The 24,259-nt window shown below is 41.6% G+C and overlaps 1 protein-coding gene across 1 annotated transcript; it reads right to left on the bottom strand.

The window, feature by feature from the left end:
- Positions 1 to 10,347: 10,347 nt before the first annotated feature.
- On the bottom strand, positions 10,348 to 21,423 carry LOC308106227 (kelch domain-containing protein 3-like; the record flags this gene model as incomplete). The annotated part of the gene is made up of 3 exons (XM_080457283.1): positions 10,348 to 10,598; positions 11,962 to 12,141; positions 20,463 to 21,423. 3 exons carry the CDS (start codon positions 21,421 to 21,423, stop codon positions 10,348 to 10,350), a joined length of 1,392 nt encoding a protein of 463 aa, XP_080313409.1.
- Positions 21,424 to 24,259: the final 2,836 nt, after the last annotated feature.

The following is a 24,259-nucleotide window of genomic DNA, read 5'->3' as shown; positions in this document are numbered from 1 at the left end:
ATATATATTCAGGGGGGGGGGGGGGCAAATAATAACTCTAATAGCCATTAGAGCAGGGGTCTTAAATTGTTTTCAGTCCAAGGACCCCTTAGCTGAGAGAGAGATGAAGCAGGGACCCCCACTAAAATAGTGTTGCAGATTAAACTTTTTCATAGATTTCATAGATAGCTTCATTGACCTGTTTGACAGCACTGCCATCAGTGTATGCGTATTCATGCAGACATTTAACCAACCCTCAATACTAACTAAACTTGACCTTTGGCTCTTTACTTGGTCCGCTCTTTTTTCCCCCTCTACACCAAACCTCTTTGCCGGAAATGGCAGATCTACAAGATCACAACGCCTCGCGCTGCGAGGCGTTGTGAGCTGGAGTATATACTCCAGTATTTACTGGAGTATTTCCAATTTTCAATACTTTTACTCCACTACACCTCAGAGGCAAATATTGTACTTTTACTCCACTACAATTATTTGAAAACTAGTTACTTTGCAGATATAAATGATTATATTATAAAACATACATTAACCATTTTAGCCCTATTTTATACCCAGGCTATTTGAAAATAGCCGATCAACAAGCTCACAACACATCGCATCGCGACGCGTTGTGAGCTTGTTGATCTGCTATTTTCAAACATTTTAGTACTTTTACTTTTGGTACTTTAAGTATATTTTGATGGCAATACTTTTGTACTTTTACTCAAGTAACATTTTCAACACAGGCCTTTTACTTGTAACCGAGTACTTCTATATTGTGGTATTGATACTTTTACTTAAAGTTAGGGTAAGTGATTTGCAATTGTTCAAATAATTGCAAAATGGGTCTATGTTCTGATAGTGCTCGTTACTATAGAGTGTCCTGTCCATATAAGGAGTCTCCCATGTCTCTCCAGCTCTTTATTAAACAGAAAATGCATTTTCAGTGCTCTCTCCTGATTGGCTTAAAATGTGTCACCTACCTGAAAAATGTACTATATTGTTTATTAAAGAGCTGGAGAGACCCCTGTGACCGAACAAACGCTCTGTAGCAATGATTACTATCACAATATAGTACTTTAACCTTTTTAACCAAAAAAAGAAAGAAAGAAAAAATCACTTACCCTACCTTTAAGTAAAACATTTCAGTACTTTTTCCACCACTGACAGACGGAGGAGTAACTCACTCTACGACTGTACCCTTTGGAAACCGGAAGACGACTCCGTCGACCATATTAGATTCATCAAAAACACCCGTCCTTGGTTCTGGTGACTCACCCTGCCCCTCTAATACGCGAGGGGGCCGTGTTTTTTCAATTACTTTTTTTATTTATTTTAAATATATTTTTTTGAAAATTGAAAAAAATAAAATACAATAAAAAAATTAAATAAAATAAAATAAATGAAAAAAATTATCGGAAAAACACGGCCCCCTCACGCATTAGGAGGGCAGGGTGAGTCACCAGAACCAAGGACGGGTGTTTTCGACAAATCTAACATGGTTAAAATGGAGTTTGAAGTTGTATAGGAAGGGGGCGTGTCTGATAAAATGAATATCAAATATATAAATACTGAATCGAGCAACTTAAAAACTGTCTGGGGGGTTCACAAAGGCCTGAGTAGATGATAAAATGACCATACGTTTTTTTGAAAGTGAAATATCCCTTTAACAGGCGGGCTGCACGGATACACATGCAGAACTCGCCGTGTCCGTGAGCCAATAAGAACACATTATACGTCCAGTAAACACGCACACAATAGGCTGTAGGCCATACTGTAGCTGGGAATAGGCTTGGCATTTGTTCCCGCGTTACAATGTATTAAGATGGTTCTTCAAGGAAGCACTTCACCCATTTTCAACTTTTATCTTTATCTCCATCTAATCGGTCCTGCTGGGTAATGGCCATTTATATTATAAGATGGCACTATTTCTGTCTCCTCACTTATGTGTCTCATCGGTGAGCTGTGGACAGAAACCATGCCTACCAATGACATCATCGATCGTGATTTCCAGCTCATAGAAAGCACAGCTCATCTCTTACCGGAAAGTTAACATGCTGAAACAGAACCCAAAACTGCCTCCCGATGATGTCAAAATGCCAAAAAGTGTTATGCCTTGACACCGTCCATTAAAGGATGTGTATCACCGGTCTCTTTCTAAATTGGCCTGCCAAAAACATCTATCAGGAGACCACAAGGGGAGGTAAATGTAAATTCCCATCAAAACGAGGTAATAAAGTATTCAATCAATCAAAAAAAAGTCACTGGTAGTTGGGTTTCTGAGCTGTCAGCAGCCCTCCTGTCCACTGAGATATTCACCATGACACCCCGAAATGGTTTGGCCGGACCATTCGCTTCATGTCACTCCCCTGCTCTCTCTTTGTATTTCCTGTCTGTTTCTTCAACTACCAATGAAGGCTAAAAAGCCCCCAAAGAATACTTTAAAGGACAAGAACACTTTGGTAGAGGTTTGGGTTGTGTAGTTACCTTGCCATGATGTACTGTAACTGCAAAGGTGGACAAGAAATAATGGCTCCATTGATTAGAAATTAATAATTCAAAATATGCTCCTCATTGACTTATTTTTGTAAAGGTGAAACAGCTCTCAAAGTCACTCTTTGAGCCTACAAACAAATGCAAACAAAATACAATGCAGAACATCACTAAACCCAGTAGACCTACAGTACAGTTTTTTTTAATTATATATAAATGTTAACTTACTGTTGATTTTGCCATTTTTAATTAGGAAGAAAACCCAGACTGGATCCGCAGATCCGGATCTTCAAATAGTAAAATCAACAAGAAGTTGACATTTAAAAAACAATAAAACAGTACTGCGTTTGGTGATGTTCTATATTGTCATAATTAACTTTATTTGTGTTCGTTTATGTGCTAAAAGAGTGACTTTGAGAGCTATGTCACCGTACAATAAAGTCATCGAGGAGCATATTTTGAATTATCAATTTCTAATCAATGGAGCTTTTATTTCTTGTCCACCGTTGGAGTTAGGCTACATCATGGCAAGGCAACTACACAACCCAAACCCATACCAAAGTGGTCTCGCTCTTTAAGTTCTATATTCTGATAGCATTGCTATAGAGTGTTCGTTAAAGGAGCACTGTGAGGACCATGTATATGAAGATTGGTTGAAAATGGGTGAAGTCTTAAGTAACAGGGGTCTTCCCCGTCTCTCCAGCTCTTTGGTAAACAAAAAATAAAATCAGGAAGAGAGAACGTCACAAGGATAATTTATCAGTATAAATATATAGATATATAGGATAATGTATCAGTTTTAACTGTATTATCAGTTCCTGGTTTAATCACTGCCATTTTACTTCATCCTGTATCCTGGATGTATTCTCTCCCTTGTTCGGATACAATTGGTATCCCGACCTGAAAATGCATATTTACTGAAGAGCTGGAGAGACAGGAAGAGCCCTGTTACTGAACAAACACTCTAGCAATGATTACTATCAGAATATAACACTTATGGGGGGGGGGGGCACTTACACAATCTGCTACTCCAAAACAACAGCAGTGGACTTGAGAAGGAAATGAAAAGTGCATGACTGCATCTCATGAATGGCTGAGCACATTTTTCTCGCACGCACACACACACACACACACACACACACACACACACACACACACACACACACACACACACACACACACACACACACACACACACACACACACACACACACACACACACACACACACACAGATAGACGACAATAAACCCTACTGTCTGTGCCACTCTCCCAGACCTGATCAAACACTTAAAGGCTTGACAAAAATAAATATGACAAAATAAAGAACTGACTGCCGCTTCGGAGCAGCACACAAAGGAAGCCATTTATTCCTGAACGGGAAAAAATGACCATTGGGGCAGATGAGTCAATTTCCCAAGGCCAGGTCAGATGCGAGTTCATTTGCAGCTGGTTGGAGAACTCTGTCAATGTCACATACTGTACATATTTGTTTGTACCAATTGCATTAGCCGTTAGGCACTATCGCACTGATTTACTTCAACAGATGCTTGTGGTGGCGGGGGCCATCAAAGGCACTTAAAGCTGCACTCGACCACAGATTTGAACCCGGGGTCATCTGCAAAAGTGCTGATTTTTTTTTTACCACTGGGCTAATAGAGCAACCGCCTGCTTTGCAAAGGGGGAGAAATTACGTTTTGACCTTCAGGTCAAAATTCGTGTCAAACCAGAAACAGGATCGTGTCAAAGGTCCTGTCCAACCTAAAGGTCTCAATAGAAGAGCAGGGAGACCCAGTTGCATATAAGTCATATCTTATTAACATTACTCAACTATACAAATTGGACAAAATAACATTGTATTCACTAAAATAAGCTATATAATAGAGCTGTAGCGGTACGCAGTATCTGCCTTTGTTTCAAAGCGATTTGATGTAAAACTGGTAACATACTGTATACGCAGGAAATCGAGTGAACCAAACCAAGTGCTCCTCTTCCTAGAAAAACTAAATTGTGAATGGTAAGAAATGGACGCATACAGTGAATATCGTCTCTGTTTTGAACTTTTGATGCTTTTGTGTGACACTGTAGTATGATCGAGTAAGACATCCATTTACGGAAAAAAGTTAAAATATGGAGATGTGAGGTTTCTGCCCGACGGCAACGATATTGTAAACAAGATGCTGTTGCAGTGGTACTACACATGCAGTCCAGGTGTGTGTTTGAAGAGTATATTACAATGGGATTCGGCCAATCTGAATCAAAGCCATGTCGTCACAGTGTCCGGCAGAAAAACCTCTTATGTCCATATTTTTTTAAATCGTCGTATATGAACGCCCTACTTCATCAATACTACAGTGTCACATAAAAGTAGCAAAAATAGCAAATCTACAAGCGCACAACGCGTGGCGATTCGACACATTGTGAGCTTGTAGACAGTACAGTAGATCTGCTATTTTGTATTTGTTCATTTTTGTGAAATGTGTTAAGTGCGTCTGTGGTTTTATAGCAACGATGGTAAATAATGAAACACTCACTGGATATATATTTCGGCTGGCATGAGTGAACTGTAAAGACAGCAGCATGGATATAAATTATGGAGGACCAACAGCGGCGGACCTATTTTATCCTTGCTGTCGGGTGGAAACCTTGTATGTCCTAAAACCTTAAAGAGGTGGTGCCATGTTTTTGCACTTTTTCTGTTTTTCATGTGTCTATGAGGTTGATATAACTTCATTAAGCCCCCCGGTGGTGTTTTTATGGTGTTTTATGTCTTCTCTGACTATTTGGAGTTTCTTCCTGGAGGCTGAAACCTTGAGGGTCAAATGTGCCAATAGAGAAACAGCGCTTTAGTGACATAGTAAAAACATACCCTCCCCCTCATTATCATAACACAACAGGTGTGGGCATGAGGAGGAGGAGGGACTAGGACAGGTGGGTGGTGCTAAGGTGAGAACCAGGTATACTTAATGAACTGGAGGCGTGTCCAAATAAAACATAATTTTAACAATTTCTGTACACTTTTTTGAAAAGAATCTTCCTCCTAGTTAGTAACCATAATACCTGATGATTATGTTTTTTTTGGGGGGGATCACTGAAAATCACGGCACCCCGTCTTTAAACCTTAAAAAGAAAATCCTAAAACCTTTAAAAAAAATCTCTTATTTATGATAAGTAGTGAAAATAGACGATCTACAAGGTTGTACATTGGCGATTCTTACCACTTTTGTGCGACACTCTTTTAAGGTGAAATAGGACATTCATTTATAAAAAAAGCTAAAAAAGTTTAAACACAGAGATACGAGGATTCTGTGTTGAAGCAGACGGAACAGCCTGTTGAGATGAACACTTCCACTTTTCTCCAAACACATGTGCTAACTGGCACACTGTAACATCTACTTCCTGTTTCTACTGTCAACATCTGGCAAAAAGATACAGCAGGATGTTGAATGTCTAAAACACTGGATCTCAATAATAATAATAATATAAATATTTTTTAAAAACAAGGTAGATTTGTCAGCGCAAATAAAAACATTGGATATTTTCTTTAAGGTTTTGACACATTTTCTAAACTTAAAAAAATAAGAAAAATACTTTTAACCGCTTAGACCCTCTGGACTTGTTAAACTGGACCCGAGTTGTCTCTGTACTTGGACCACTTATTTCTGTCTACACCAAATCTCTTTGGCGTTGTCAGGCTTGTAGATCTGCTATTTATGTGCTAATGTTCTCCCCCAGAATATAGATGCATGACGTTCAAATGGTTAGGGTCTGTTACACACAGGGAAAGATTTTTTTTGTGCGATTAATTTGCGTTAATTTAAACCGCTGTTTGTGTTATGAGTACATGCACACTGAGCGAGATTATAAGGAGGCGAAGCAACAAAAATCATTTTGACACAAGGTTGATTTTTAAGCACAAATAAAATCATCAACCGTATGAAAGACATTTTTTTTATATGAAATATTCGCGTCTCTTTTTCGTATCGTTTATTCGCGTCGCCCCTGGTTGTGTAACAACCTTTACTCTTACTTACAGTACTACTTTTACTAAGTACACTTCTGAATACGGGGACTTTTACTTGTAACAGAGAGCACATCGTCTCTGTCGGGTGGAAACCTCATGTCCAAAACTGTTACTTTTCAGGATTCCAATTCAAAAATAGCAAACATAGCAGATCTGCAAGCTCGAAACGCGGCGCGAAGCGACGCGTTTCGAGCTTGCCGATCTGCTATTTTTGATACATTAGTGTGACGCTGTAGTATGATCAAGTAGGGTGTTAATTTACGAAAACAAAACACAAAAAGTTAAAATATATGGAGATATGGAGGTTTCTGCCCGACAGCAACGACTTCTACTTCGTGGTATTGCTACTTTTACTCGAGTTAAAAACATAATTGGAGTAGTTCTTCCAGCAGTGTCACACTGGTTCTGATCCAGATGACACCTCATCATCAGGTGTGAATCAGGTTGAGTTTATGAGGTGGTTTGGAGGTGGTTTCCCTGCCAGCTGCAGTGTAATTCACTGGAGCTTTTATGGCTGTTCCTGCGTCTGGCACTCGGCTTGTTTTTTAATTTTCTACACTTGCTGAGTACTTATTGGAGTTGAGACGGGGAGATGCTGATTATGTTGACAGGCCTTGGCTTTGTTTTAGTTTTCATAGCAGACAAGTTCCTGGCCTCAATCATTTTGAAAATATTGTTCTGTTCGTTATATCAACATTGAAAATGGACAATTATTTCATTAAATCATATAACTCAAAGGTGTTGTAAGTCAGTGGTTTTTACCACCTTAGCACCTTTGAGATAAAAAAATATATATTTTTTTGGTTTACCTAAAGTTCGCCTGCCCAAAATAGGGACACGTGATTAGTTGGGTGTCGTGGTGAATAATAAATGTCACTTATAAATCCGTTTTAAATATGCAAAAGCGCTCAAAAGCGTCATTGAAGGCTGTGGAAGAAAGGTTTGTTCGATTAGATCAGTACAAGTCAGCACAAGTCGCTGCAAAGATAACTTGGGTTTTGTGTCGGCGACTCCTGCGAGTCAAAGATTAAAGTTAAAGTTTAACACTATAAGCGTCCAATCTGAGGTTGCAGCGTGGCACCCCGGGGTGGAATCTAATCACCTCACACACTGACTTTGTTTGGATTGGGATTTATTGGATTTGAGGCTGTTTTATGATGGAAATGATTGCCTGAGTAGCTATGAATATCTAAACTCACTGCACATAGAGATGTATGAGTCGTTTGGGGGTCATGAAAGTTGTTTACATTAATATATGCAGATTGATATACAGTACATGTTTTATTTGTAGACAGTTTCAGCTTCATCTAGCTGATGGTTGCTCAGATGGTCACGATGAGCACTCCAGGGGATGCTGACAGTGGCGTAAAGTAACTAAGTATATTTACTCAAGTACTACTGTACTTAAGTACACTTTTGAGGAATTATTACTTTACTGGAGTATTTCCCATTTTCAATACTTTTACCTCTACTCCACTACTTCTCAGAGGCAAATATTGTACTTTTACTCCACTACAATTATTTGACAGCTTTAGTTATTTACTTTGCAGATTTATATTACTATCACAAAACATACATAAGCAGTAAGCACTTCAGCCCTATATACAGTACATTTCGGCCGTTTGAAAATAGCCTATCTACAAGCTCACAATGCTTCGCGATGCGACGCATTGTGAGCTTGTAGATTTGCTATTTTCAAAAGATGTGTTTACATTATGAACTTGTGAAATGGGACATTCTGCACAATGAGTACTTTTACTTTTGGTACTTTAAGTATATTTTGATGCCAATACGTTTGTACTTTTACTCAAGTAAATTTTTAATTCCGGACTATTACTTGTAACGGAGTACTTCTACATTGCAGTACTGATACTTTTACTTAAGTAAAACATTTGAATACTTTTCCCACCACTGGTTAGGTGTCTTGCTCAGGGACACGTCGTAGACATAGGCGGGCCGGGATGCAAACTAGTGACTTTCGGATCGTCAGGAAGCCTCTCTATACCCAGTACCCACTATAAGCTACCCTTATGACTATGAATACACTCCATTGCTGCTGTACTGGCGCCATCTGTGTGCACAAACCTACATGTCACATATTTGATACTAAGTGATACGCCTCACCAGTGTTGCCAGATTATGCGAGAGAAACAGGCGGTCAGGTCTACGAAAACATGCCCAAAATAAGTGACTAGGGTGATCTACAAGCTCACAACGTGACACATTGTGAGCTTGTAGATCTGCTATTTTCCTTGAACCACAGGATTAAACAACATGAGGAAGGCCCATGTTGAGGAAGGGGCTTGTTTCTACACTTTAGAAACAAGCCCCAAAAAAACACAACCCGCCAACTACCTTTATTTACAAGCGGCTATATAGAAAAACAAGCCAAAAGCTGCATATAATAAGTGGACTTGGCAACACTGCCTCTCACCTGCACAAGAGACAGTGATTTTATATTTGTTTCTCTATACACCTGCTGCTAAGTGTTGTCTCTACATTCTGTCACATTCTTATGCCTCTACCGGCGACAGCCGTGGCTGAAGGCATTATGTTTCAGGGTTGTCTGTCTGTACTGTTTGTACGAACAGTCCGTCCCAACCTTGTGAACTTGAAGAGATTATTTTGTGCCATTAATTTGCATCAATTTAAACTGCTGTTTGTGTTATGAGTACATGCACAACTGAGCGTGATTATAAGGAGGCGAAGCAACGTGATAATGTTGACACAAGGTCGATTTTTCAGCACAAAGCAAATCATCAACCTGTATGAATGAGGCATCATCTAAATTGAATTTTGATATGAAATAGTCGTGTCTCTTTTTTATATGGTTTATTCGCGTCGCCCCTTGTTGTGTAACAACCTTCACTCTTACTTACAGTACTACTTTTACTAAGTAAAACTTTGAATACGGGGACATTGTCTCTGTCGGGTGGAAACAGCTCAACTACAAACAGCTCAACTACAAGCCCACAATACGCCGCGATGTGACGCGTTGTGAGCATGTAAGATTAGCTATTTTTGCATTTACTTTTATTTTATTTATTTTAAATCGATGAAATCCAATAGTTTGATTAACTGTAGCAACCATACACTGAATATTTCGACTGTCTTAACGGGATGAGATGAGTGGATCCCAGTGGTGTAAAGTATCTAAGTACATTTACTCAAGTACTGTACTTAAGTACAATTTTGAGGTATTTTTACTTTAGTAGGGTATTTCCAAATTTCAATACTTTTACTTTACATACTGTACATAGGCTATTTGAAAATAGCCGATCTACAAGCTCACAACGCGTTTTTGGCCAATTTTTTTAAATTTATACGTGGGGCCCACGTGGGGCCCTCTAACAAAACTTTGGGATCATCCAAGGAGTCTCTGAGAAGGAGAGGCCGGATGTGGATCCATGTCAAAAATCCTTCCGGTCGGCCTAAAAGCTTAATATCTCCATTTCTTTTTAACGTGGTGGAAGTGAGCCGTTTTCGATCGGCGATCACTCTGCAATGGAGGATCACGTTAGAAATATTATTGTTCCAGGCGTTAGTCGGGACCCTCCGCCGTCTCGCACGCACGCTTTGTTTACAAGCACTTCCGCGTCGGGGCTTCTACAGCACGAAACATATCAACGTAAGTGGATGGAAGATATGCAGGCACTGAACGTACACTATTTTAATAAACCTCTGGCACACAATGTGTTAAGTAAAATATCTGAGTACTTCTTCCACCACTGGTAGATCCATAGGGTGTGACTGGTGAGACCGAGCCAGAGAGTGGAAGAGCTAGGGGTGGAAAAGAGGAGCAGTGTGGGGGAGAGAGAGAGAGAGAGAGAGAGAGAGAGGAAGTGGAGTTGGGTCCTATGGGGGGCTAAAAGAGGCGTGGAGGACGATGATCGCGGTCAAAGACGAGGGTACGATGATGGATGGGAGCTCCACCGTGTGAGGGAACACCGGGGAGCGGAGAGAGGAGACACCCTCTTGTCTCCGACGGAGCGTGGAGATGAACCAGCGGAAAATAGGAAAAGGCGTGGAGTGGCCTGATCGTGTTGTACAGTGGAGGCCCTGCTCCACTGGATAGAAGAGTGGCTCTCCGTTCCCCCCGGCGGACTCTGAGTAGGACAACGGGCTGCTTGGAAGTTATTCATGTCCTGTGGACACTGGCGTGAAGAGGATTGCAGTTCATGTAAAAAAATGAATACAGCCTAGTTACAATGTGATATACTGTACAAACAAACCTGCAACACAGCTGCAGCTAATCAAATTAATTATGGGTAGTGTTTGATTTACTGTTCTATAGAACTCTATTCCCTTGTCTATACCTGTGCAGTTTTCACACTCACAGCGGATACTATAGCAGTGGCATAGCTTACATAGGGATGCTGGGTTATGAGAACCCAGAGGGGGCCCTTTTGATCTGAAACCCCATGCGGAAAAAAGGTCCGTCTACGCCACTGTGAAGGATGCTACATATATCATATAAAGAACACCGGTCAATTGATTACATTAGACAGCTAGTTACCAACCCATGCTGGAGCACAGGAGCCTCTACTCAGTCAATCTGGGAACCCATCGCCAAATGAAAAGGAAAAACAGCGCCCTCTGCTGTTTTTTACTTGGCTCTGGGAGGAAGTCGACGTAGCACACGTGCGCAAGGAAACCGGGGTTCTGGTCTGCCTTCAGCCTTTCACTTCCGGTGGTGCGACTATGTTTTCATTCCCACTAACAATATTTCTACACGGAACACTAACACCATTTCTCCCAAAGAACATGGATCGTTTTGGTTATAAGCCCACTTGTTTCTATGATGAAAGAGCAAGTTAAAATGTGAATATCTTTCCGTGGTTTTGTCTGCTCCGAGGACGCTATTGTTAAATGAGTTTAGGTTTGCTTCTAGTGGGGAAGGATCGGCAGACATGTAAATCCCGCCCACTACAAAGCGCGGCCTGCTTCCTAATCTGAAGGCACGCCCACTTGTAGGCCAGTGCGTACGCGATATGACGAACCCCCCCGACAGATTCAAACGCAGAGCAAAATCTGTTCTTGAGAGATTACTACTCAGTAAACAGTAAAACGTGGCTAACTGGCCTGGTGTGGTCATGTCACAAGACGTATACCTCCCTGTCAAAGACCATCCTACAGGGGGCAGCAGAGCAGGGGTCTTCAATGTTTTTCAGGCCAAGGACCCCTTAGTTGAGAGAGACAGATGAAGCCTACAACTTTTTCCATAGATTTTTCATATAGTTTCATTGTTTGAAAGCACAATCATCAGTGGATTTTGGTAATGTATGTTTTCAGACATTTAACCACTTGAACCGTCAATACTTGATAAACTTGACCTTTCACTCTGTACGTTGCTCTTTTCCCCCCTCTACACCAAATCTCTTTGCCAAAAATTGCCGATCTACAAGCTCACAACACACAAAGATTTGGCGGACCCCTGTGGTAAGGACCCCCTAGGGGTCCCGGTCGGACCCCTGTTGAAGACCCCGGCAGTAGAGGGAAAGCGAAGAAGACGCAAGCAGAGATAGTCCTGGATGGACATCATCAAGGAATGGACTGGCTGCAGCTTCCGAACCACGCACAGCAGAAAGATGGAGAGCGCTGGAGATCCCTGACTGCCCAAGCCGTCCACCATGACACCCCCACGGCCCCCTAGGACATGGGATGAGTGAGGGGTGAGGCTGAGTGCAGTTTTACGACTGCAAATGCAGTCCTGGCGGGTGTTCATTTGTAGCCCAGAGTGATTCACAGACATCTCCATTCTAATTAGTAGCTTATATGTTATACATTTGAATATGGAATGTGTTCCAGGGGCCACAAGAAAAGCTCCCCAGTGGGGGGGATTTGGCCCACGGCCCACCAGTTGAATATCACTGATGTACAGAATACAGATGAGATCATCCTCCCACACCGTGTCAAAAAAGTAGAAATTAATATCAAGACAAAGACACTTGGGAACAATAAAAAGTAAAACAGCTATATGCTGATAACATTCCAATTTGGGATTTAAAAGGTGAGGAGCACGTGACTCCTCCTTTCATCTACGATACTGGTTCTCAACTTCGAGTTCGGGACCATCAGGGTTCCAAATGGACCCTTACAGGTCTGTAACTCATATGTGTACAAATGGAACCACATTATTTTGAACACTCAAAGTTAAATAAGTACTGAGAATTTGACTGTGTAGATTGGGGGTCCCGGAATAGTTTCGTTAAGTGATTCTCAACCTTTTTTATTTATTTCAAGGACCCCCATTTTTATATGCATTAGACCACGGACCCCCCTTTCAGGTATGGGACCCCATTTGTACCCCTGGTGGGGCCCAAGACTCTAGGTTGAGAACCACTGATCTCTACGACCCCCCCCCCCCCCTCTCCAGGACAAAACCCTACTGGGTTCACCTGTCAATCACGTCCTTCCCCTAGGCAAGGCCATGAAGGATGGTTTTCTGCTTTGCAGACGACATGGACGACAGAATGACTTGGCCATTTATCTTCGGGGACCGCGCTGTAAATTAACCGCGAGACATTTGTCATTGTGTTTTTTTTTTTTGGGGGGGGGAGACACTTACAGTATTTATTGATCCTTGTCGGGATGAGAGAACAGAGAAAACACAAAGGCAGAGAGAGGGAAAAAAAGAAATATATAGAATTATTTTCTTTTTACCAGACGAGACCATTTTCAAAGACGTTTTTTTTAGACAGACAGTCTGTCTCAAAGTTTAACAGACAGACAGGCAGACAGACAGACAGTGTAGTTTAATTGTGCTCAAGGAGAGGCTATCTTCGTTATATAGCCCTGGAGGTTATTTGTTATTTTTGAGGGACTGCCAAGCTTACATTTTCTAAGCCTATTTCCTCCTAAATGATGAGCATTGGGCCAGTGGTGGAAGTAGTATTCAGATTATTTTTTTTGCTTACATAAAAGTAGTATACCCCAATGTAGACGTACTCTTCCTAGTACTTACTGGTATTACTAGTTATTCCTATGTATTAAAAATGTTACTTGAGTGAAAGTACGAATGTATTTTAAAATATACTTACCAACATTTTAAAGTAAGCTACTCATTATGCCGAATGTTGTAAAACATCTTTCGAAAATAGCGGCTCTATAAGCTCACAGCAAAATAGAAAATACAAAATAGGGCTTAATTTGTTAATGTATGTCTTATATTAATCCTATATTAAAATTGGCTTAAGGGAGTGCCGGCGGGAAGGTGGACCTCTGACGTCACGCTCATGTCACCATGACTCAGCCATAACCATATAAGGAGTTCCCAATGCAGCCACGCCCAAATGTGGAGTGTGTTGTCTATGTGTTGTCATGGCATCAGGCGCAAACAAATCAGTCAGCTCCATATATGGGCACAAAAGGGGGCATGCCCATATGTGGGCATATACTGATGACATCAGGGATCTCTATATATGTAGATCTCTGACAGATACAGAGATCTCCATATCAGTCGGATCGGCAGTGCAAGGTAGGTGTGAGGGCGGCCCTAACCTCTAGTAATCTAAATCTGCAAAGTCACTAGTACATCGTTTTTTCAAATAATTGCAGTGTAGTAGAAAGTACAATATTTGCCTCTGAGATGTAGTGGAGAAGTATAAAGTATTGAAACAATGGAAATACTAAGTGCCATGTTGTGCCTTGAAAGTACAATTCTTATAAATGTGCTTGTACTTTCCACCACTGGGTGTTACTGTCATGTATCCATTTTGTTTCTCTTCCACAAACTGTAAAAGTTAAGTGTTAAATCTAACAGTTCATTACAAATACCGCTCACTTGTAGTCTCACCAAAGCTCTCCTCTAGATCTACCCATCTATCTCTTTGCCAAATGGAAATCTTTTCAAACACTTCATCCTATTAGCACTAAAAACTGCTTCACAAGTACAATGGGAAAGTGAAAACCCACACAGACAAAGACAACCTCACACTTTTTAACCACATTGGGGGGTCTAGACACGTAACGTTGAGTTCTTACACAATTGGGGAGGAAAAAAAGTAGCAGAATCATTCCACCGAGTCGTCAAGTTTTGTGAGGCTGACAGCCTATAATTAGAAGAGGCAGAAGCATCTCTATCAGCCTTGGGGTCATTATTATGTTTCATGATGTGTTGAATGAGAAAGCTACGCAGACTCAATGTTCATTCATTTATTCAACCTTCTTTTAAACTTCCGGATTGCATTAAAGTTACATCAAAACAAGAACAACAAATATAATGAATACAATACGATAAAAGAATATGTTCTGAAATTGCCACAGTAGCAGCAAAAGTCTCTCAAAGTCTATTTTCAATGGTAAGCATCAACACGTGGATTTCTGCAAACTTGACTTTGGCAATATCTAATTCTAATCACAATGACCAAATCTATTCAGCACAACTTATTAAGAGCTTATTTGTGGCCAAAATGGGTAGGGATTTTTTTTCAGACGGAGGCAATACTCACCACAAACTCCACAAACCACGACCTTGTCTTCATTATTCTTCAAAATGAATGTAAACTATTTTAATTGGGTGGCCACAACAAGCATAGCCAGTAGGCATACATATTTGAGTCTTCATTTAAAATCAGTGTTTTTTTAGTCACATTGAGACATGTTGAGATATTCTTCTGACCTCACAGTGGCCCTCATTTATCAAAGTGGTGTAGACCTTAATGGGCATACGGCGAGATCACCGCAATTGTCGGCATTTATCATTGCGTATGGCACGCTCAGATCTCACGTCTGGTCTGACGGCATGTAGGATTTGTCTACCCTCGTTTGTCCCATCGTAGACCTGCGGAGCAGCATTGTCTGACCATCTGACAGGCATCTAAACATAGGTATTCACTGAATGTGTAGCTCTAAAACTAATAAATAATACATGTGAAAATACGAATATTGTGTGTCATATGAAATTGGTAGGATATTTCCAAGTGTACAAGCAATTACAATCGAGCAATAAAAAACAATATAACATACAGTATTTACAATGTTACAAGTTGGATGCTTAATTATTCAGCCATTTAAACAGTGCTTTACTGGCTCTGTGTTAAGATGAGCGCATACTTGCAATAGGATTTGGGGGACTGCTGCGCTGGAATATTTTTACGACACGAGAGTGAAGTCTCCCAACTTGGGTAGCCTACGGTATGGTACGTCTTTCTGGAGTTATGTGGAACCTCGTTTAAGGATATACCCGACGCACGAATGCCGTCTGAGCCCAGCCAGCGCAAGTGATCTTCATAAGGTAATCGGAGATATAGGTAACCAAACCAGCCCACACCACACCAGCCTCCATTAATGTTTACGCATTAATCAGTCACTCCGTAAACGTTCACATGATGACAGCCCCAGGCTATCTATCTCTCATAAACGTGGTGTCAGTCACGAACCACGGGAGGACGCAGGACTTCTTTATGTTGCAAAGCAGCAGAGTGTGCGCGTCTCCACTATCAGTGCGCTCTGCTCGGGGGTTAAATTAAAACCCAAACTTATTCCAATCATGACTGATTGGTGTCATTCAACGACGTACGGGAAACAGACAACGCTTAGGTTTTTTTTTAACCCCTTTGGGCTATTCGAAAATAGCAGATACAAGCTGGTAGCACGGCACCGAGGCCACGCCCGCCTCCAGCTATGTCTCCTTTTGTTCAATCAGTGTGAGAAGCGAATCATTTCTTCTTTGCCCAATGACAAATCGTTCCCTAAAGTGTCATTCCAATCTGTTCAAGACCTTTGGAGATATGGTGCTAACTGGACGACAGGCAGACAAATTGCATTCAGAGACACATTCATTAAAAATGTTTTCCATCGCAGTGCTAGTACTCTTTTTTTTGGTCATACTTCCTTTTAAACAGATACTAAGTCCAAACGAATCAAAGCGTTAAGCAGAATGTCATTAAAGAAAAAAAGTGAACGAGTGACAGCAAAATGTTGATCAGCATTATTATTGTTGAGATATGCTCTCACAGCGGAGTCACAAACAGCAGGCGATTGCCTGGCATAACAAAGCCTTTTCCAATTTCCCCATTCCCTCCTGATAAGGGCCTAAGCCAAATGAAGAGGAGTGGCATGTGAGAAATGTCTAATGGGAGTCTCTCTCTCTCTGTGTAAATAAACCTCCAGGGTTGATTTTCCCATGGCTCCACTGAGTCATTCAGCCCCAGACGCAAATCCATAAATGTGACAGATGAAGAACTGATTAGGAGCGATGCCTCTACCTGTATTAAACCACATTAACCCTAGCCTCCCTTGTTCTGGGCACGTCGGAATAGAATATTGGGCCAAAAATAGAAGCATACGGAAGGTAAACAGAAGAACATTCTGTGAAAATTGCAGATCTACAAGCTCAAAACGTGTCAAATCTGCCTTTTCTTTCTTTCTCTCTTTAGCTTATTTGACGTACAACAAAGTATTTGGTCAAAAGCAGTTGTTCTCAAAGTGGGGTCCGGTCCAGAGGGGGTTCCACGGGGTCCCCAGCCAAACGAGTTAATATAGCCGATCTGCGACGTGTTGTTGGCTTGTAGATCTGCTCTTCTCTAAAAAATCTTTGTATTTTGTATGCAGATCTTGTATGGGGGTCCCTGGGACAACATATTTTCTGATCGGGGTCTGCGGCCAAGTACATCTTAATTTGGGGGTCCTTGACCATAGAACCATTGCTTCAAAGCAGTGAACAATGAGCCCTCGGCATTTGCCGTCCTGCTCTGAAAAACACACAGATAATTCCCCTGCTCACCAACCAGACAGACAGAGAGAGGAAGAAACAGAGAAGCTTTGATAGCTGCTCTCATCATATTCAACTATTCATAACCGAATCGATAATAAAATATTATTACACTGCTTATGATATCCGAAACTTAAAACGGCGTCTAGAGTTTTGTCTGTGCAGTAAGCTTTGTGAGAATGGGCCTATCTAATGTCGCTCCTCTCAATCTGTATTGATTACCTCGGTTGAGACGATGTCCTACCATCAAAAACAAATTGTGACGATGGATAAATTGCGTTTAAAAAGGCAGTGGGCTGGCTGCAGAGGGATTCGGTGTTGCAGATTTGATTTCCTTGGTGGGATGAGTGCTTGAAAATTGTTGTGCCTCTTATTGTTTCATATTTGTGTTCGGAATTTAGATCCTAATCTCAGGCAACAGTAACCAAAGCTTATAAGACCTGATATGACACCAGTTTCCCCTCTTTAAAACAAAACTATAATGCCAATAGCCATGCTGCCTGGAAGTTTGCACTGACCATTGACGATTATGATGTATTTTGGTTCACTTCCTTATTGTCAAAAAAGGTTCAAGGTTCAAGGTTTCTTTATTGTTACATCTTGTGTCACATCTACACAAGAGTAAAATAATTTTGGTCAAACTTTAGGTAAATTCTTTAAATTTAAATAGAAATTACTCCCTTTTAGCTCTCTCTTTGAATCTCTTTTCTAAGCCTGTTCCTTTCATTTGCATAGAAATGCCCAAATTCAAACTGTAAAACGTATCAAAAGTACATCAAGTACTTCAATTCCAGTTCTTTAAATGCAGCCTCAAATGTCTTATCTGAGCCGACAGATGGATGCAAAACCCTGAAAACCATGATTTTACTTCTGTTGAGAGGCAAACCAAACCATGGACTTGGGCAACATAATGCATTCTGTCTGTGATGTTTATCTTTGCAATAAAACGTGATCTGTGCATTAGTGAGCACAGCAGACTGCGCCAGGAGTGTGGCAACAGAGTTGAATATGACATTGATCACATTTATTAGCATATAGAGGTGAGAGAGTTTGGCTTTTGGGGGCTGTTTACTTGAATGTGTTGTATTTTGCAGCTTTAGGCTGATAGTTGAACATCTCTCTTGAAAGAGTTCCACTTCATTGGAGACCACAGAGAACAACTTACTTTGTGTGAAAATATACTTTTCGCAACACTGACCTACCGGCTTAGTGGCCCTTTGGTTAGAGTTTTCAATCCCTGGCTGAGTCATATCAAAGAATATACAAATCCTCTCTGCTTGGCACTCAGCTGCAAGGGTTGGATTGGGGGTCAGTCCCTGGGACATACTAGTGTCATGTCCAGGAGGTGTACTTGTACAGCCCCTAACCCCTTACTGTATAACATTGAGGGTTAGGTTTAGGGCAGGCTATAGTCATAACCTCTAGTTCATTGGTTCTCAAAGTGGAGAAATGATAGTTAGGAACCAAATGGACCCTTATGGGTCTGCAAATCTAAGAGTGTACAAATGGAACCCCATTTGTACACTCTCAGAGTTACATTAACATTACAATATAAACTGGTGTCCCAGAGATAGAAATGCCATTAAGTGGGGGTCCGTAGCCTAATAATGCATGTCAAACTGGGGGTCCTTGAAATTCAAATTGTTGAGAATCACTGCTAGAGCCGTACAAATCTTCTCTTATGGGGGTCCCTGGCATATATTTTCAAATGGGCGTCCGCGGGCTAATTAGTGTTAATTTGGGGGTCCTTGACATGAAAAGGTTTGAGAACCACTGCTCTAGTTTGTGTCACTGCATTTATTAAATACAGAAAGCGGCCACAGCCTCAGTAAAAACTTGGAATTTGGATTTAGCGGTTTAGCTCAGCGAACCCCCAACAATCTATAAGATATAAGGTGTCTATAAGGTTTACTGTTCAATATTATTTAATTGCCCGTTTAATTTCTCTTTGTGGTTGCTTGTTCAGTATTGTGTTAAATATGTAGGTCAAGTGATGACGTTGAGGAATAAAGAGGTAGGATTAGATACGTTTTATTCGTTATTTTAGTATTGTTTGTTGTTGCCTCTAGGGCTTGCTTTTTATATTGCTTTGTTGTTGCTGATTTTGTTGTTTACTTTTAATGTTCGAAATACAGCTTTTCATTCATTCATTTCATTCATTATCCCGAGGTTAACCTCATTTATGTTTCTCGTTTATCACTGACTGCTAAAACTAAATGTAGTTTTTAAAAAAAAAGGACAAAAATAATGTTGTTTCTTTCTTTTATAGCCTATAATATCGACATTAGTCCAGGGTTGGGTTCTGTCTTTCAGCATATGCTATCACATTAGTAGTTTTGTTTGCAGATAAGGTTACCCATCAGATGCTGTGACCTACCCTACTGCAGTTACAGTCCCATAGGGGTCCATTTGAACCCCTGGTGGTCCCTGGACCAGATAAACTGTGATCTATAGGTCTTCGTCTGTGTGTGTTTGTCCGGGGTGATCTCTCAATCTGCTGGACTGATTAGCGCCAAATTCCTGTTGTACTGTGAGTATACAAGCTAAGGCAGTACCTCCACACGTTTCTCTTTCACATATACGTTTAATATTGTTGATATAAGACCTCGTCTCTCTTTTTTGCCAGACCCAAGGGGTCGGGCTTACATGAGGCTTTGTACCTGTTTCGTCCATACATGGGCAGGGGCCATTTGTCCTCCGGCCCCAGCCCAAAAAAAGTTTGTGACGTCCCCTTTCGTCACGAACTATTCATGACATCATGAACTTCAGTTATAAAGTGGTTAGTAGGTGTGTTACATACTAGGACTTCATTTTGGGTCTGGCAGAACCAGGTCTCCTGGTCTTGTTTCTTTTAGTGGTTTGTTTTTATGGCGAGCCCAATGAGTCATTATCATTATTGTCTCCACCAGAGGTGGAGAGTATGTTTTCGTTCCCGTCCCGCTGTGTGTCCCCCCCCCCTAGCCAAGCTAACATTGGTCAAGCTTCACGTGACACGTGACAATATGTTGTCACCAATGCTTTTGATTGGCTAGCGAGACGCATGACGAAATAAAATCCTATAAATAAAGGTGTGTCACTTCAAAAATCCATTTATGTTTTTGAAGTGAGGTAACATTGGTCAAGTGACACGTGACAATATGTAATATAAATAGGTAAGACAGGATTAATCAGGAACAGTACTGGCTCCGAGGAGCACATTTTCTAGATTGTATTCGTTTTTTTCTTACTTTTTTCCCAGTTGCCGTTGGTAGCCTACTCATGGCTGCCAGCTCCCACCTGATGTCCAGACCGTACCGAATAACCGCCAGCTTGCACAAGGTCTTCATACTGGGACAAAAGTCCAAGACGTACACACAGCTTCCTTTGTACCCTTTGAAGAGGATGATACGATCTCCCACCATGCAACAGCACATCCTACAATACGGACGCAGACCTTCCCCCGTGGGCTCGACCTTCTTCCAGGAGAAGGTCTCCGGGTTGAACCTGAAGGTCTCCGGGTTGCCACCGAATATGTACAGCTCTCCGCCGTAAGCGAACGCCGAATGAACCCAGCGTCGTTCCGGAAGCTGTGTAAAGGGTGCGCTCAGCCAGCAGTTGGTCTCCGTGTCGAGCACTTTGACGTTGTTGTTCTCAAAATGGCCGCCGAACACCAACATCTTCGTCCCGATGATGGTGGCAGAGTGACACGATGAGGCGGGCGGCGGCGTGCCTCTGGTGTTAATCAAAGACCAGACCGTTGTGGCGGAGTCCAACTTGTAAATGTCGTTAGTGCACACGCTCAGCTTGTTGTATCCTCCGTATACATACATGACGTTCCCCAAGACACAGGCCGAGTGGTGGTACCTCGCCTCCGGAACCGCCCCGGACACCCGGGACTCGAACCATCTGTGGGTGTCGACGTCAAACACGTAAAGCAGGTCGCAGTATGCCCCCGGGTAGTGGTACTTGACGCCGCCCCATATGTATACGGTGTGCTCTATGAGCACGGCTGTGTGACCTTCGCATGTGGAAGGAACCTCAGGGTGGCTCTCTCTTCCGCCCGCCACCGGGGGCAGCTTTGTCCAGTGCAACGACACCGTGTTGAAGACCTGCACGCCGATCTGATCCCTGTGTTTCAGCTCGTACCCTCCGAACGAGTACACCTTGTTTCCCACTGTCACGGCGGCACCGCAGTCTCCCTCTGGTCCTCCTTCCAGATGTACCGTCCAGCACAACATCCCTCACACCAGCTGTGGATCCAAACCGATTCTTCAGAGTCTTGCTCTATAGTAAAATTACTTAAAAGAGGCCTATTGTGACCGGTATAACGGTTCAGCCGTGAAGTAGTCGGACAAAGAATGGGCCAAGCGGTGCAGGTAGGGTCGGGTTGGCTAATCAAGGAAGCCGACGCCTGTCGATATGAGAATGGGAATCCCTGTGCGACACAGCACGCAGTCTAATGTCTGAGGGTATTTGGTATGGCGGGGCAGAATCGTTGTTTGAAGTTGCTGAATAACATTTTGTTTATTTGAAAATTCATTTTATAGGACGAGGCTATGTTGACGACGTTATGTTGTTTCGTGATGACGTCAGCGTGATCTAGCATGAGAGTGACGACACTAGCATAGACTCCCATCGTAAGGATGGAATGTCTATCTCAATGAGAAAGTTCCAATGTTTGGAACTACAGCCCATAGCAGCCCACTTTGCGGCGAGATCAAAGCGTAACAGAACTCTCTCTCTATGGGTCTGGATGATGTCATTATGTAGAATAAACAATGACGTTACTCAAACTGCCAGGCCAAACAATATGATTCGAAACGTTTCACATATATACACTGACCGGCCACTTGTCCACCTGTGCGTTATAACATCCCTAATCAGCCAACTACATGGCAACAACGTCAATGCATTTAAGCCTGTAGATATGATCAAGACAATCTGCTGCAGTTCAAATTGTGCATCAAAATGTGGGAACATTTTTTATTTAAGTGACTTTGAACTGTTGGTGCCAAACAGGCTGTTCGGAGTATTTCAGAAACTGCTGATATACTGGGATGTTCTTGCACAACCATATCTAGGGTTTAGAGAATGGTGCGAAAAAGAAAATAAATTCCAGTGAGCGCCAGTTCAGTGGGTGAAAACATTATATTAATGCCAGAGGTCAGAGGAGAATGGACAAACTGGTTTGAGCCGACAGAAAGGCAACAGTAACTAAAATAATCAATTGTTATGAACGAGGTATGCAGAAGAGCATCTCTGAAAGCACAACACGTCAAACCTTGAGGCAGATGGGGCTACAGCAGCAGAAGACCACACCAGGTCCCACTTCTATCTGAGGCTAATCTGAGGCTACAATTCACACAGGCTCACCACCATTGGACAACAGAAGATTTGAAAAACATTGCCTGGTATAATGACTCTTGATTATTGCTGTGAATAGTAGGGTCAGAACCCTTCCCAATACAACATGCTGTGAGCGTGTATACAGTATACACAATGTTTTGCAGTGTTGACATTTTTGAAAGTATAAAATAGGACTTAAAGCTGTATTATGCAACTTTAGTGAATACAATTTCATTTTGTCCAATCTGTATGGCAGAGTGTGTTAATACAATATAACGTATACAATTGAGGTGGTTGTATGTTGTCTCCCTGCTGTTCTGGTTTGACCTTTTACACGATCCTGTTCCGGATTTGACTTTTTTTTTTTTACATTTGGCACACATTCTATATCTCCCCTGAGCAAGCAGGCAGGCTCCGTTAGCTCAGTGGTAAAATAAATTCCAGCATGTACGCAGGAGTCCGGGCTAGAACAGGAAAGGTGCATATAGTGCAGCTTGAATTGATTAGTGTTGTGACACATTGTAATACCGTGTGCTACTTTTGTATCAATCTAAATATATTGAAATAATATTTGGTGGCAAATCTTGCTGGAAGGTGTTTGGGGGTCATTTTCGACCAAAACAGACCATGTAGACAATATTTGTTTAGCGCCCCCCCAAAAAACCTCTGCCTACTTCAACTGCCATGTTATTGCATTCATCTATTTTGGCCCAGACTAAGCGTTGAGTCTTTGCCAAACTTCCCAGCCAAGATCATGATTTGACATGGCTTTAAGCCTCCTGAAATAAAGGTTTTGGCGAGAAAGAGGGACCTGATTGATCGTCGCTGTGTCTAGCTGCAAGCGCTCGAAGCTAACACTAAAGGGTCTGACTGCAGTGAACACGGTATTTCAAAGAAGTAATCTCCAGTAATCTAAAGTCTTAAAGTTCCATCAGCAGTGTTTACAGAACAGTGTTTCGAGGCACACTGGAGTATACCTGACGAAGGCCACATCGGCCGAAACGTTGTTGTTTTTGACCACTTCATTTATTACATTTTGTTGGGAGCATTAAGACGGTGTGCGGACCCTTTCCTTTTGTTCGTGACACTGGTGTGCCGTGACACAAGTCCAGGTGTGCCTTTTTGATTAAAACACATGATTGCAATATGTATCGTTGCTGTCGGGCAGAAACCTCTTATCTCCATATTCTAACCTTTTATGTTTTTTTCGTAAATTAACGCCCTACTTGATCATACAGCGTCACACAAAAGCATCAAAAGTTGCAGATCTACAAGCTCGAAACGCGGCGCGAAACGACGCGTTTTGAGCTTGTAGATCTGATATTTGATATTTTTTTTCTGACTTTTGATATTTTTGAATTTGAATCCTGAAAAGTAACTGTTTTTGGACGTATGAGGTTTCCACCCGACAGAGACGATATGCACTACACAAAAAAGTCATGAATATTTGTATGTATTTACTAGCAGTACTTTATGCGCACTCATTTCCCAATACAAAGGCAAATGCTTGGCGTGTGTGTTGTCGATGGTTAATTACTTTTTAACGATTATTGCATTGCACAGTTAGCGTTGGATACTGTCGAACATGTTTATACATTGCTTCTGTGCTCGTGCGGCAAAACAACCGCAAACAAAATCACTCTTTTTTTTTCAAATAAATAAATTCAATCAAAGCACACTGACAATATATTTGTTATAAAACACGTCCGGGTACGCCTGTTCTTTGGA

Source organism: Gymnoscopelus braueri (genome assembly GCF_963280865.1).
Source record: "Gymnoscopelus braueri genome assembly, chromosome: 18".
NCBI classification, from domain to species: Eukaryota; Metazoa; Chordata; class Actinopteri; order Myctophiformes; family Myctophidae; genus Gymnoscopelus; species Gymnoscopelus braueri.
Note: the sequence above shows the minus strand (reverse complement) of the source record. Positions and strands in the feature narration are given on the sequence as shown.